A 15,153-nucleotide genomic window follows, 5' to 3' on the forward strand; every position below is an offset into this window, starting at 1 on the left:
GTTAGCTGGAGATAGGCAGCAGCAACCCTTGCAAACCCACTAGGGGTTAGAAAATGGATGGATGGATAAATCTGTTTCTGGCATTGTGGAAAATCGACATATAACACTTTTACTCTTCATGTTCACTTTGCTTCGGTCAGAATGCACAACATGGTAGGTTCAAGTTTGAGTTGAAATAATGTAAGCATTGTGATTTTACAGCATTCACCTACCATTATTTCTCCAATGTAGAACAATATAAATGGAATTCCCTGGTATTCTGATATATGTGAACAGAAAAACTAATTTTCATTCTGTGTTTGTTGCTATTGCCCCATTATGAGAATGTAAATACCCAAATGTTCTGAAGGGTCTCTCCCCTCTTGTAACCTGGCACTTCAATGCTGTTCTCTCTGCTAACAACAATGTTTATATCCACTTTGTAACTTTGTCTGTGCTCAGGACACCAAACCATAGTAACTCGAATTTATGATGTCTTGGAAATGTTAGCTCAGGTTTTTCTGCAGAGGAATGCTCTCAGACCCATAAAGCTTAACAATGACCAATCAACTGTAATTATATCCCAAATTTGCTGCAGCGCCACCCTTGCCAGACTGGGCAACCTGGCTGGTGGCCATTCTGTTCTGCGAAGGCCCTAAATCTACCCTGCAATTTCAACTGCCTTTTCATTTCTCATTGAAATGTTCTTACATGCAATTAAGTCGGACAAGAAAAGGCTTTTACGGTGTTATTTTGGGAGAGCTTTCAGAATGCGTGGGATGAACAGGTCACAGTGTTGCACAGAGTTTGCTTGAGTTTCCTCCACAATTTCTGCTAAATAAATTCTAAATTTGAAATAAAGATCCTATTTGTCTTTAAATGTTGTTGATGGCAAAATTTTTGTCCTATAACATTTTGTTCTTTCAATGTGCAATCTCATCCCCATTAAAGATGATGAGTGAATCTATAACTTGTATTCTTCAATGGCCCTCAAACATATTATTTCAGTGTCATGTGAATTTACCAACACATAGAACTCACATAATTTGCAGCACAAGTTGCATCTATCTAAATCACAATTACCACAATGTTTGTCACATTAGAAGAAACATTTTCAAATGACTGGTTTTTGCTGTCCCTTGCACTTGCTCTCTGCAAACCCCTCCCTAACCATAGGACTAAATGAGGCTTTCCTTGGATTTGCAAGGAGTATGAGTCACAATAAGTATTTAAGAATGCGTTCTCATTAGCCAGAACTTCTGTCTCCATCGTGGGTCACTACATGTCCTGTTAGAATGTCTAAAATGTCTGACATGCTGTTCTCCTGCTGCATCCTGGTCTTGCTCTTGACTGATTCAGGTTCCACAGCTCCTACTGCTATCCCAGAAGAAGAGAGCGCTCCTTCACCAGAAACAGAGTCTGACTTGAAGCTAGCCACAGTAAGTGCATCACCGCTTCAACTGTGTTTTAGACCTGTGTGAGAAGGGCATATGTGTAAATCAGATTGCTTTTAGAGCAGATTTTTTTCTTAGAAGCCAGTGTTGCTGTATTTGTGCATTGCTCAACAGATTTGTTTGTAATTATATTTTCTTTTCCTCAGTTGAAATTGAAATGCTGCTCGGTTAAAAACCAAACCAACAAAAGAAAAAGACATACAGCTTCTTTTTCTACCCAATTGCATGTCATTTAAAGACTGTTCCAGCCCTCCACTTGTAGTAATATATCAGGTTTGGGTTATGGATTTAATCTAGAATTTGGGTTATGGATTTAATCTAGAATTGGCATTCGTTCCAGATATCAATTAGGCTATTTTATGATGACCATTAAGCCAATGAATAAGAATGATGAAAAGAACAACTTATAGCCTGAAATAGCAAAAAAGAGATCTTTAGATTGACATGTAAATATTTATTTTAAAACTCTATTTCTGCTTTATAAATGATGGACAAATAGTCGACTTTGGTTGACAAAATATATACTAATATACAGGTGCACCCTGTTCAGAAGGTTGGATGTTTACAATGGAGATACAATAGGAAAGTGTTATAGAGTTAGAAATTCAAAATGCAGGATACTAGCAGGAGCTCGATATCCAATATGACTGCCAAATCACTGTGAAAGTTCCAGATAAAAACCATCTATTAACATCTTGGAAAGTTTGTAAAGCTATACCCAGAATTTTCCACCCCCTGTGCAGTTTTAGATTTAAAGTGATCTTTTCATTTTACCAACATTTTCTTTTTCTAAGTAGACGCGATACTGACACTTTTGATGGTCCCCGCCAAACTTCCAGCTTGATTCTGATGTTGAAAGAGCTAAAGATTAGGGCAATGATGAGAAGAGCTTCCAACCTCAAATACTTGGTGCTGATCACCAAAAACACATGGTCAAATTTAGCAGCAATTTTAAGAAGGGTTGGATACAATACCAATTAAAGGCTTTGTCACTGATATTCTAAAAATATCTTTTGACAGGCCATTTTTTCGATGCTTTTATATTTTTGAGAGATTCCTGTCTCATTTCCTATCAAAACCAAACTTTTTGGCTACCTGAAAATAATTTTAAATCCAAATCTACAAGAGGTGTGAATTATTCTGAGCTTAACATGCAACCAGAACATGATCAACTTGGGTGTTAAGTTATTCTCAGACCTAGCTTATAAAATGGAGGAAAATAGAAACTGCATACTATATAATGATTTTAATTTCCCTTTGGTATTAACATTTTCATTAATTTGAATTCAATTCAATTTGATTTATTTTTGCACTCAGCTTTTGTAAAACTAAAGTTTGTTTAAATTTCCCCACCAATGAAGAATCTCAGCATTGGGCTTAAAGTTATTGGTCAGTATGTATTTCACAAGAACAGAGACATGTGTTCCTTTACCCAAAACTGCAAAAAACATTTTTTAATATATGGCAATGCTTTTTCTGCTGGCATTATTCTCCTGGCATAATTCAGTTCAAGCAAATCTGGATCTAACCCTTTAGGGGCTATAAATTAAGATATTTCTTAAAATATTATGTTTTAACTCATGCTAAAAGATTATATAGTCTCACTATACTTTCTAAACCCCAGTCTATCCTGAACAATATGATTTTGCTTCTATTATGCTGGAACCAGTTGATTTCTTTTTCTGTCTCTACTGTTTTATAAATGGTATCTCTTCAATCTGTTCACAGGACTACCTTCATCAGTACTACAACCTGGAAAATGATCATCTGGTGCGCCTGAAGAGGAGCGAGCCCTCCTTTATCTCCAAAGTGAAAGAAATGCAGATGTTCTTTGGGCTCAATTCGACTGGCGTTTTAGACCCTGAAACTCTACAGGTGATGCAGAACCCCCGGTGTGGTGTTCCAGATGTGGAGGAGTACAGTCATATCCAGGGCACACGCTGGAATAAGAATGTCCTCACATACCGGTACTGCGTGTGGCTCAGACTGATTCTACTTTTTTTTTCATTGTCAAAAAATAAATTAGTCTGTCTTCTCCAAATAGCCAAGCCAAACCAAATCCTGAGGCATACTTTAAGGCTAACAGGCAATAAAATTTTTGGCAGAAATAGGCAGAAATGTCACAATTCACAGCAGCTAGCACATTTTTAGCTTTGGATTCATGACTTTGACATGTCTTGTGGGTCTGTTGGAGCGTCAACATGACCCTGCCCTTATGTAACACTGTCTCTGTTCTGATCCAACAGAACAGAAATGGTTCTGTTGGATCACTGGCCCAGTAATTTACACACAAAACAAACATTTAATTAAAAAGAAAGCTGTAAAGCTAACCATCTTCCATATTTTATTCACTTATTTAATTATGTTTGCCCACTCATATAGGTATGGATATGGCCCAGTGTTACATTTTAAACTGAAGTGAATATGTTGAACCTGTTAATTTGTTTATTACAACTAATTTCTAAATTACTATAATTTCTAAAGTTATCAAAATCTGCAAAACTGATTTTTGTTATTCTGATATTTCTAAGTAGACCCACATATTTTAGTAGTAGTTTTCAATTAGTTATTGCTGATAAGTAGGTGGTCAGTTTGACGACAGCTTCCTGTTGGCTTGTTTGCAGTGATGCTGTCGGTAGCTTGCTAACCATTGTTTTAAGTGTCATCTTCATAATATTGGGGTGTTGATCATGTTTTTCATGACCATATAATATTTCCAAATATCTAACTATATGTTCATTGTAAATCAAAATCAACTTATACTTCAAAACTAAAACTTCTGTCATACTTCTTTATATCTTGATCTGTATGCTATGTGCTATACATATAGAAAAACATGTAACAGAGGAAATGTTCAAGTCCTGTCACTTCTCTAAAGGATGTCTGTCAATTTTAATGAGGTTACATTATGAATAGTGTTTACTGGGATCCGTTTTGTGGATATCCATCCCTGTAATCGATTATTGGGATCGAGTACTGAACATATTCAGTAATGAACATGTTCATTACTGAACAGTAATGAATAGTAATGAACATGTTCAGTAATGTTCATTACTGAACATTATCCAGTAATGTTCCACTGGGTCATTACTGGATATGTTACACTTCAGCAACCCTCTTTTTAAAATTTCTTGCTGTAGCAAAGGATCAGCTGACAATCTCAGAATGAAATAAAAATTTTCTTCGGGTACCTCCAAACAGTCAGGTAATTATAAACTGCATTAATCAGACAGCAAGAGTTTTATTTTCAGTTACAAGCTTCCCTCATACTGAGGTGAGCGAATCATCTGGCACAGTATGAGATTATGCAATGTTCTTATTACGACATCAGTGCAGCTTTTCGGGCTAGGATTGCTTTGTCAAATTGTATATGTTACAATGTGAAATGCTTTTAAAGGAGGTGTGAAAGAATTATGTTCCTATGGTGTCATTTCTTCTTACCTTATTGGTGCAAAAACTAAGTATGTGATAGATCAACTCTAGACCTCCACGATTGGTGCCCTTGAGCTTTTAGATGTCTCTCTGCTTCAACACGCCTGAGTCATATAATCAAGTCGGTTTTCTGGAGAACCTGACTGCAAATTGAAGAGATAAGTCTGGTCGCTGGTCACAGCATTTACCTCTGACCAGGGACACATTAACAGCTGCAAGACACCTGCCCTTGAAGACTGGAGTTGAATACCCCTGCTCTATTGAGAAGTGATATGTATTTTTTGTGGCTTTAAAAGTAACTCTTTAAATTCTTGGCTTATTTTATGTACTTTATAGGGCTTGATGGAAAAACAAAAGTGCTATTAGTGATTTTATTCTGAGTCGGGCATGGTATAAATAAACAGCAAACCTTGTGATTTTTTTTTTTTCCCCTTCATAGTATAGGCAGATACACCAGAGATTTGCGGCACAGTGTTGTGGACTCTCTGATAGAGTCAGCTTTTGGTGTTTGGGCCAGAGCCAGCGGTCTGACGTTCGTCAGGACACACAACCACAATGCTGACATCATGGTGGAGTTTGTAACCTATGGTAAGTCCATCCTTGGCTTCATGTTGACACTGGCAGTAGATGACAGAAAATCAACGGAATGTACTATAAACATAGTGAGTATCAACTTAGGAAGCCACAGTAGTAATTTAACAGATAACTGATTCAGCGTCATCATATGAACACTGCTGAACTCATTCAGGTGAGGTGAACGGACAGCTGTAATTTGGAAAATTGTTTTCTCTGTGGTTTCTGTTTCATGTTTGACCTGGATTATATTCTGAAGCGCATGGGGACTTTTATCCTTTTGATGGCCCCAGAGGCACACTGGCTCATGCCTTTGGTCCAGGCCTGGGTACTGGAGGAGACACGCACTTTGATGATGATGAGCGCTGGACAGCAGGAGGTGCAGGTGCTGAACTCAGTCATACAAGACGAGGCTGAGCATAACAGCAGCAAGCATAGCAATATTGGTCTTAATGTCTCTGTTATGTTTCAGGGTATAATCTGTTTGTAGTAGCAGCTCATGAATTTGGCCATGCTTTGGGACTTAGACACTCTAGAAACCCAGAATCCCTGATGTATCCAACTTACAAAGCCTTCCATCCAACAAGCCTGCTGTCCGGAGAAGATTCAGCCAATATCAAAGCACTTTACAGTAAGCTGATTTTATTGTCATATTTTAATGTGCTACTGCATATTTAAGTTATAAATGCATTATTTATTCTTAAGTACCTCACTAAGTTTTCTTGATGTGTCAGCTCCTCTCAGGGTTAGTAGAAACTGGCTCCTCAGACCGTTGTTGCCGAGGCTCATGCAGGACAAATGTGCACCAGACATGACCTTTGATGCTGTAGCAACTCTTGGGAATGCCACTTTCTTTTTCAGAGACAAGTATGTGTATATTTACAAAATGAATAAATGTATATGCATTCATCAGATAACATTTGAATGGTATATGAAAAAATAACAGTACATTTACTAACAATGTCTGTTTTTAACCTTGGGGTATTCACTCCATCAGATATCTTTGGATTAAACATAATGCACAGTCTGACATAAAGGAGGGTCCCATATCCAACTTTATGCCTATGATTGAGACCAGAATCGACGCTGCCTTCTGGATACCTCGCAGATCAACCGCTTACCTTATCCATGGTAACTATGTGTTATTGCTTCCTACATAACCTGTATCATGCTGAGAATATTTCACTAAACTACCACTTATTTCAAAACGGATCTAGGTTCTGTGTATGCTGAGCACATTTATATTCTATTCCTATTATGGAAGACTCTGATTCTAGTCAAATGCTGGTCATTTTTGTATAAACTCTTTGTCTTTTTCAGAACCAGTAGCAACTAAAAAAACTAATATTTTGTAAGGAATGGGTTTTTTTTTTCTTTTGTTTTTTTTTTCTTTGGTTTCAGTCAAAAAAATATAATATATTCAAAACCCTTTTCTATTAACAGAATCCACATTCTGGACCGTAAGAGGGTCTGTTGTGAGGGGAAAGCCAAGATCACTTTCCTTCTTTGGATTTCCTGCTTGGGTTCAAGATGTTGATGCAACTGTGCATATTGTTAAAACAGGACGTACCCTCTTCTTTATGCATGATATTTACTGGAGGTAAGGAAATACTTAAAAACAATATCCACCACCTGCAAAAGGAATTTTCTAGCTTTTTGTCAACATATTCACACATACTTTTATGTCATTGATGTCAATACATCAGAAGGTTGCTTCTGATGTATTGTGAGCAATACAATACATCTATTGTATTGTATTACAATAGATAAAAAAATACACATTTTGATCTTTCTCAGAGTGAAAGTCATATAAGTGTGATTTTAAATTTGTCCTATGTTTTTTTCAGTTACAACGAGAACAGAAAGGTGATGGATTTTGGTTTCCCAAGATCCATCAGTGATGACTTCCCGGGAGTTAATGCCACAATAAATGCAGCTTTCTATAAAAGAAGTGAGTACATTGCCCAATGCACCCATCCACTTGGAAATATGATACCAAATACAGTTTGTACTTATTTAGAGGAGTCTATAGCCTTGGGGGCTTGTTAATTTGGAATGTGGATTTGCATCAATCACCTGCAGCACGAATTTGGGTTTTTACAGTTTGCATATGTAGTGTACTATATGATTTACACTGTATAATTTGAGATTTGAATTCCTTTATGTCATATAGTGCAATTTTAGTTGTAAGAAAGGTTGATATTAAGTCCAAGAGACATTCGTGGTTGTAAACACCTTCAAGAAAAGGCTTGCATAAGTCTAGACATCAACAATTTGAAAAAGGTTGAACATCGCTCTGTCTGTATGTTGTGTTCTAAAGATGTGCTTTTGTCTGTTTTTCTGTTCATTTTAGATTTCATCTACTTCTTTGTGGGACCACAAGTCTACAAATTTGACTACACCCACAAATCTATTGTGGGAGTGGAAACAGCTAATGCTTGGCTTGGCTGTTGAAAGAAAACTCGTTGAAACAGATACAGAAAGAAAATAACCTGCAAAAAAATTTTTTAGGGTGAAATGTCTTTATATATCTTTTAAAATAAAGAATTGAACACCTTAATACCTTTGCCATTTGAATGTGTATCACAGTGAAATGTTCTTGGTTGGTGTCATAAATTCTGAATTTTACTATCTGTATGTGGTGTGGACTGACATACAGACAAGCAGAAACCAATTTATGTGTTCCTCACATATGGCTGCAGGTTTAGGCATGACTTAGTAGAAAGAAAAGAGCTTTAAGCACTAATTTCTATGCTATACAAAGCACAGTTTTCCGCAAATTCCAGACATTGGTGGGTATTTAGGTTACAACCACAAACCTCCAGGTAGGTCTCGCTGTAGCAATCATGATTAAACAGCTTTAGACCACGTGATTTCCAAACTACCCCATGAACGTTCTCATATAAAAACAGATGTTCAGGATGGTGAAATGAACATTGAAATATGGAGTTGGTGTGCACATGGACACTCGTTTTGAGCTCTTTGATGTTGGTGGAAATCTCGTGGTCTCGACCCATTGAGGAAGATCAGCGTCTGACTCCTGATGATTTTGAGCTTGCTAAGGTTTGTTGGCAAATAGCTGTACTGAAGTCTGGCTTCATATATTTCTGTGAAAAATTGTTTTACAGAGAATTTTTGTCATCTTTGTCATGCCCTTTAATTTTAAATTAATACTGCAGCTATTTAAAACAAATCTGCACTATTCTGTTATTAAAATGTATTTCTACAAGGTAATAATGCATTTTGTTTCTTTTCACCAAAAAAAACATTGTTCACTAAAAATTATAAATCCCTACTTTATGGAAAGCCATTTCAGCCATTTTGTGGTACAATGTTGTATTTTGAAAATGTTCATTGGTTTTTGTCATTAGACATTTGGAGAATAAGACTACAAACAAAACATGCATTAACAAAAACCAAAGCTATGAAAACTGGTTGAGATGAATTACAATGTATTACAGTTGACAAATTTACCACAAACTTCCTTGGTGCTTGATAATCACCATATCCACATGTGCACACATTTTTCAGTAAAATTCTTTACATTGTGCACAAAAATGCACAGTACTGGATGACTTTGAAAAAAAAGTAGAACAATGTTTATATATAAATATATTCTTTTAAATTTTTGATGGTTAGTTGATCAAATATTAAACATTATATTTAAACTATAATGCGAGCAGGGTTTTTCTTTTGTTCGTTAATTTGTTTTTGTCTGGACTGCCTCTCAGAAAACTTTTGCTTCATTAACATGCGAGAACAAAAGAAAAAAAACTAAGCTAATCAGTTTTAACTTCATGTCTATTGCATAACGTCTTAAAATGTGAAAATGTGAGGTTGCAACATGACAAAATGTGAAAACGTTCAATGGGTGCAAAGACATTTCCTGTGCATTTCAACAGAGTTACTTAAGAAGGTTCTATAGTCTCAGACTCGGAGGCACAGACTACAGAGGTTCAACACGTAAGATCAGGTCTGCATCAGCCATGGAGCAGAAGGTCAGGCAAATGCAGAACTTCTTTGGCCTGAGAGAAACAGGAATCCTGGATTCCAACACCATGAATGTCATGAAGAAGCCGAGGTGTGGTGTTTCTGATGTGGACAACTATAGCTTTTATCCTTATCACCCCAAATGGAAGAATCGTACCATCTCCTACAAGTGAGACTGTTTTACTTCAGCAAGTAAAAATATTGCAAAGTTGTTCATTTCTATTGCACACAGAAATTGTGTCTGATGCCTTGTGCAGGATAGCAAAGTATACCCCAGATCTGAGTAGAGAGGAAGTGGAAAAGTCCTTTCGTTTAGCCCTGAAGATGTGGAGTGACGCAGCTCCTCTGAATTTTGTTAAGGTCAACCATGGCAAAGCTGATATTGTCTTCACCTTTGCACACAGAGGTAAATCTGAAAACACTTGTGAGGAGTCCCTTGGCTTTAAACAGTGTAAAACGTATATAAATCGTAGGACATTCATTCAGAAGTATTTCTGTATGCTGTTGTAGCTCATGGGGACTTCTCTCCCTTTGATGGACCTGGAGGAGTGCTGGCCCATGCCTTTCAGCCTGGAGAGGGGATGGGTGGAGATGTACACTTTGATGAAGATGAAATATGGACGACAGGGGGGCAAGGTTTGTGGTATTCAGAAAACAACATCCATTTAATTAAGCTGAGTACTGTACTCCTGATTCCAAAAAGATTAATAACAATCATGACCGAAGCATATTATAAAGTAACCTAGTGGCCTGTCTATCAGCTGCCCTTTACTAGAACCTTGTTGAACCCTCTTTTGCCTTTAAAAATTGTCTCACCTGCTTACTGGTAGAATTTGGTTAATATTGGCATGACAACATCACACAGCTATTGTAGATTTGTTGGCTGCACATCCATGATGCAAATTTTCTCATCCACCTCATCCCAGAGGTGCCCTATTGGATAGAGATAAAGTGACTATAGTCTCTTTGTCGTGGTCAACAAACCAATTTGAGACAAACTGGCGACACAGATAAATGGGCGCTCAACAATCTGGCAGTGCAATACATCTTTTTAAACCCATAAATCAGTGCAAAAGCAGCTTTTTGCAGTCATTTGAAGGTATTCCAACTGAGCTAACACAGATATTTTTTTGTTGCTGTATAATTTCAGGTTTCAGTCTGTTTGCTGTTGCAGCTCATGAACTTGGTCACTCGCTTGGTTTGACTCACTCCAGAGACCCCTCTGCTGTCATGTTCCCCAGTTACAGACATCAGAGCAGCAAACAGTACACTCTTTCCACAGATGATGTCCTGGGGATCCAAATGCTTTATGGTGAGGAACACATTTTACTCTCAATAGAATATTTTCTCAATAAAAACAATAAATTATTGAAATGAAACACAATGTTTCTATCACTGTCACTCAGGCAAACCCAAGATAGAAGCTGAAAATCGACCTAAAGTTCCAAAGAAATGTGATCCCACATTTTTATTTGATGCGGCTGTGGTGATCCAAAATGAGATTGTTTATTTTCAGAACAGGTACCCTGTGCATCACACTACAGCAAAGTCTGCTGAATAAGTTTTAAATGTAGCTCTTTTTTAAATAAATCCAGATTCATATGGATGAGAACAACAAAGCCGTCTTACTGGAATCAGCTGAGGGAAGGCCACATCACCACATACTTCCCCGACGTAGGTTCTTCTGTCGATGCCGCTTATGACATCCCAGCCAAAGGCGTGGCATACCTATTCACTGGTAAAGTAAAAGGCACTCTGCAATGCTTTGCTCAGCCCGTGTCATCATGACATGGCTGAATTTCCAGCTGGAGAAGGCAGCGTTACGCCCAAATTACAGCCTTTTGCAACTTAAGTGTTGCAGTTCATGCAAGAAGCTCGCCGATTTTGGCAGCGTCTGTGCTATGTTGGTGTTTTTCATCGTGTTTTCAAAACGCGTGTTGTTTTTTTTCAGGTCATAAGTACTGGGTGGTGCAACAGTTAAAGACACGAGGCACAGCTGGCAACATCTCAGAGTTTGGTGTCCCGTCCAGTGTAAGGCGGGTTGATGCTGCCGTTCATGTTGCAGAATATGGGAAAACCATGTTCTTTGTCGGACAGTTTTATTACAGGTAAATTAATCAAATGTTTTACATTTGGAATGTTCTTCTAAGGAGACACAATTTGAAAACATAGTTCCCAACAATTAAATGCTACATTAGGTACTAAGTTGGGAAAGTCTGCCACTTGTGAGGTCTATAAGGCAGCTGTTCTCAGTTGTATTATAGAAAAACAACAAAACAAACAAATAAACAAAAAAAAACATGCTCAACAGGTAAAAATAATTTCATAGTTGTTCATTCTCAAAATAGAGATTTTATAATTATAATACAGTGGATATGTACAATTTAAACTCTGTTAGAAAGCTAGTTTAGTATAATGTACAAAATTAAACACCTCCCACATTTGTTGTGTTACGGATCCCCTGCATTTCAACTTAAAATACAAACAAACAAAAGAAAAGCTGAAATAATCTAAACATAACCCTTCTTGAGTTTATTCCTACCATCAACTACATTGGATCTACTTAACCTAAAACATTTTGAAGAGCAGTTAGAAAGGGTCAACGCATCTAATCAAACCATAGAAATTCTACAGCATTATCTTTACACAACAGCAATGTAAAGACAGTCGATGTTAATTGGAGGCAATATTAAATAACAGCAATATTAGGCTTTTCTTCTCATTTGAAACTGGTGAGGGATGTTGGAAAAAAGGCTGATAGCAACACTGATGAAGGTACGAGAAATTTTGAAAAAAAAATACTTCTCTTTTTTATTCAGACTTCATCTGGAACGGGGTTGGATGAAATTATGAACAGCTCCAAATAGCACCTACAAATATTTGCTAGAAAAGTGAAGATACATTTCTTTTATAAACTTCAACAAGTTAACAAAAGCAAGACTTCACTGACAGAAGGAAACACTTTAGATTGCCAGCCAAGAGCCTAGAAATATACTTGTAGGAAATACTGTAGATTTACCTAATGAAAGCTCTATCTTCACAGTCTGACATATTTGAAAAACTTTTTCAAAGGTTTTGAAAAGATGCTCCAGTGAAGGAATGTACACTTATGCAGCCAAGTTATTGCATTCATATTTTTATCTATATCTCTCTCAGACACACTCTGCACATCAACAGAATATGACCTCAGGGAAGCTATAAAAAAAAGTTTGACAGAAATTCTGCACTTTTGCTGCTTGCCTTGGAGTGCAGCCAGACATTTTGAGCAATAAACTTTATAATACATTTTTCTTTCACTTCAGGTATGATGAGCAAAAGAGGCAGATGGATCCTGGCTTCCCTAGATACATCCAGACAGACTGGCGTGGAATCCCGAGAAAGGTTGACGCTGCGTTCAAGTTGCATGGTAAATTGAGAGAAACTCTGTTTGTAAACCCAGGAATTTTATTTTATGTCGGCTTGGGTGGCATAAGACAAAGAGAACAAAACTAAAATAGAAGCTAGAAATGTCTATTTTTCTTCCACAATATTTAGGTTAAGTTTACCAGAACAACACATTCTGGTGCTGTAGGTAATACATAAACTGCTCAATGGTATAATTATTATTTTTGTTTCATCATATATTTAAAAAAATTTTTTTTAAAGATTTAATTTTCAACAAGGACATATAGACTGAATTAAAATCTTTTTAAAATTTTTATAGTTTTAAACTAGATTCTTGGTTTGTTTTGCTCCTGCAGGCAGCATCTTCTTCCTCAGCGGGTCGAAATCCTACCAATATGATTTCAGACAGAAGCGGGTGGTGAAGATAATTGCAGGAAATTCTTGGCTGGGATGCTGACTTACTGGAAACCCACACTTTATGTAGCTAAAAAGTAAACCTAACTACACATGTAGTTGTTAAACACAGATTATACTGTTGCATGACTGAACAGCAGTCTATGACGACCACTGTATAAAGGCTACACCGTGTTAAGGATTTATTGTGCAATATGAAAGATATGTATAGCATGTGTTGTTCTTTTTATGGGATGTTTTGAGAGTTATGTATTCTTCCAATTTAGCTCATTGTGAGGGTTCCCATCCAAATGCACTTAAATATAATAACCAAATGCCAGGACGTTTTTTTCTCTGACATTTGCGTAAAACAGAACATGAATTTTTTTAAGAACAAGATCCATATTATGTCAATGAACTCAATAAAATCTTTTGTTCATATGTCTTGCTTATTTTTTATAAGACACATGAAGACATTTCTTGCTTGCTCTCCAGAAATGATGGAAACATGTTTTATTAGTTCCCAGCTGCTTGCAAATGTTTTTCCAAAAGTGTTTTTTGAATCCATGTGATTTTATACATGCAGTTTATTTTTGTTAGTCCTATATGGCATTTTTCCATACTCTGACATACTTGTAGAAATGAATCACTTGTAAACAGGAATATAAATCAATACAGCTCAAAATATTTGAAATAAAATAAAATTCAGTGCACATGCATTTGATAACATGGCAACAAAAAACATGGAGGGTCAAGTTAATGCTTGGGTGGGTGAAATAAACTGATCATCCATTTTGACAATACTTGACGCAGTAGCATAAGCTGCTGTTTTCTGTCTGAATTACTTGAAATGTTTACCTCTTTCAGGAAAGCCAGATTTCACAATTTTTGGATTAAAAGTTCTCACTACACATTCCTGTATTACAAATAAATGGTACAGTGGATTTGTACAAATGGAGGCTTGGGTAACACAGTCAACTATTTAAATAATTTGGTTAATGTTGACCTGTCTACAAACTGTGTTGGGAAATGTTTAATTTCTTTGTTTGGATGGGGCAATCTTCAGAGTTGGTGTCATAAAGCTTGTTTGGCCACTTAAGAGGAAGTCAAAGAAAAACTAATAGCACATATTTGAGTGACTGCTCTTAAACCCAGAAATTACAAACTGGCATTCCATGACTATACAGGTTTGAGTACATAAAAAGGGTGAGCGAATGGAAACAAATCCTGAGACATCTGCCGCCATCTTTCCAGACTTGAAATGAAAATTGTTGCACTGTGCCAGAACTTCCAGATACAAACTCTGCCAGATCTTTTCAACACTGCCAGAATTTATTTTGTTTCTCCTGAATTACATCTGAAGAATATTGTTCAGATTGGTAAATAAATAACCTAATTCTCTGGTACAGCAGAAATACAAAAAAACACAGAGGGCTTCAAAATTCTGAAAATGACTATATTTGCTCACCTGGTTCTGGCACAAAATAGAAAATGGTACAACTATAAAAATCGTTTTTATTTATGGACCAGAAACTTAAGGTAGCTTTAAAAAATATTGAAACAACACAACATTGGAAGATTTACATTGGAACATTGGAAGATTTATTCAAATGAAAGTTCAGTCTTACTGTATGACAATATGTGAAAAATACTGTTGAGTGAAAAGATGTTAAAAATATTTTATTTTTATACTCATTGGCTGCAGATAATGCTGTATTATTTTATCAGTTTGTTAGAGGGCACTTTGGTTTTATACATTCTGCCAGAACTACCCCCTTGAGGTTTCAGGTTGTTGCACTGTGCCAGAACAGTGCAACAACTGTTCTGGCACAGTTGCCAGAAAATAAATAAATAAATAAATAAATAAATAAATAAATAAATAAATAAATAAATAAATAAATAAATAAATAAATAAATAATGAATTTATTTATTTAGATAAAGAAATAA

At 36.4% G+C, this 15,153-nt stretch overlaps 2 protein-coding genes across 2 annotated transcripts; both read left to right on the forward strand.

Moving 5' to 3' along the window:
- Window positions 1-1,283: 1,283 nt before the first annotated feature.
- On the forward strand, window positions 1,284-7,930 carry mmp20b (matrix metallopeptidase 20b (enamelysin)). The gene is made up of 10 exons (XM_044118965.1): window positions 1,284-1,418; window positions 3,162-3,400; window positions 5,305-5,453; window positions 5,698-5,823; window positions 5,911-6,085; window positions 6,156-6,305; window positions 6,436-6,569; window positions 6,882-7,038; window positions 7,286-7,389; window positions 7,792-7,930. Exons 1-10 carry the CDS (start codon window positions 1,284-1,286, stop codon window positions 7,890-7,892), a joined length of 1,470 nt encoding a protein of 489 aa, XP_043974900.1. The 3' UTR covers window positions 7,893-7,930.
- Window positions 7,931-8,381: 451 nt separating this feature from the next.
- Window positions 8,382-13,270, forward strand: mmp20a (matrix metallopeptidase 20a (enamelysin)). The gene is made up of 10 exons (XM_044118966.1): window positions 8,382-8,501; window positions 9,341-9,597; window positions 9,686-9,834; window positions 9,939-10,064; window positions 10,579-10,740; window positions 10,835-10,949; window positions 11,024-11,166; window positions 11,380-11,536; window positions 12,731-12,834; window positions 13,169-13,270. Exons 1-10 carry the CDS (start codon window positions 8,382-8,384, stop codon window positions 13,267-13,269), a joined length of 1,434 nt encoding a protein of 477 aa, XP_043974901.1. The 3' UTR covers window position 13,270.
- The last annotated feature ends 1,883 nt before the right edge of the window (window positions 13,271-15,153 follow it).

This window comes from Gambusia affinis, linkage group LG06 (assembly GCF_019740435.1).
Source record: "Gambusia affinis linkage group LG06, SWU_Gaff_1.0, whole genome shotgun sequence".
Classification (NCBI taxonomy): Eukaryota; Metazoa; Chordata; class Actinopteri; order Cyprinodontiformes; family Poeciliidae; genus Gambusia; species Gambusia affinis.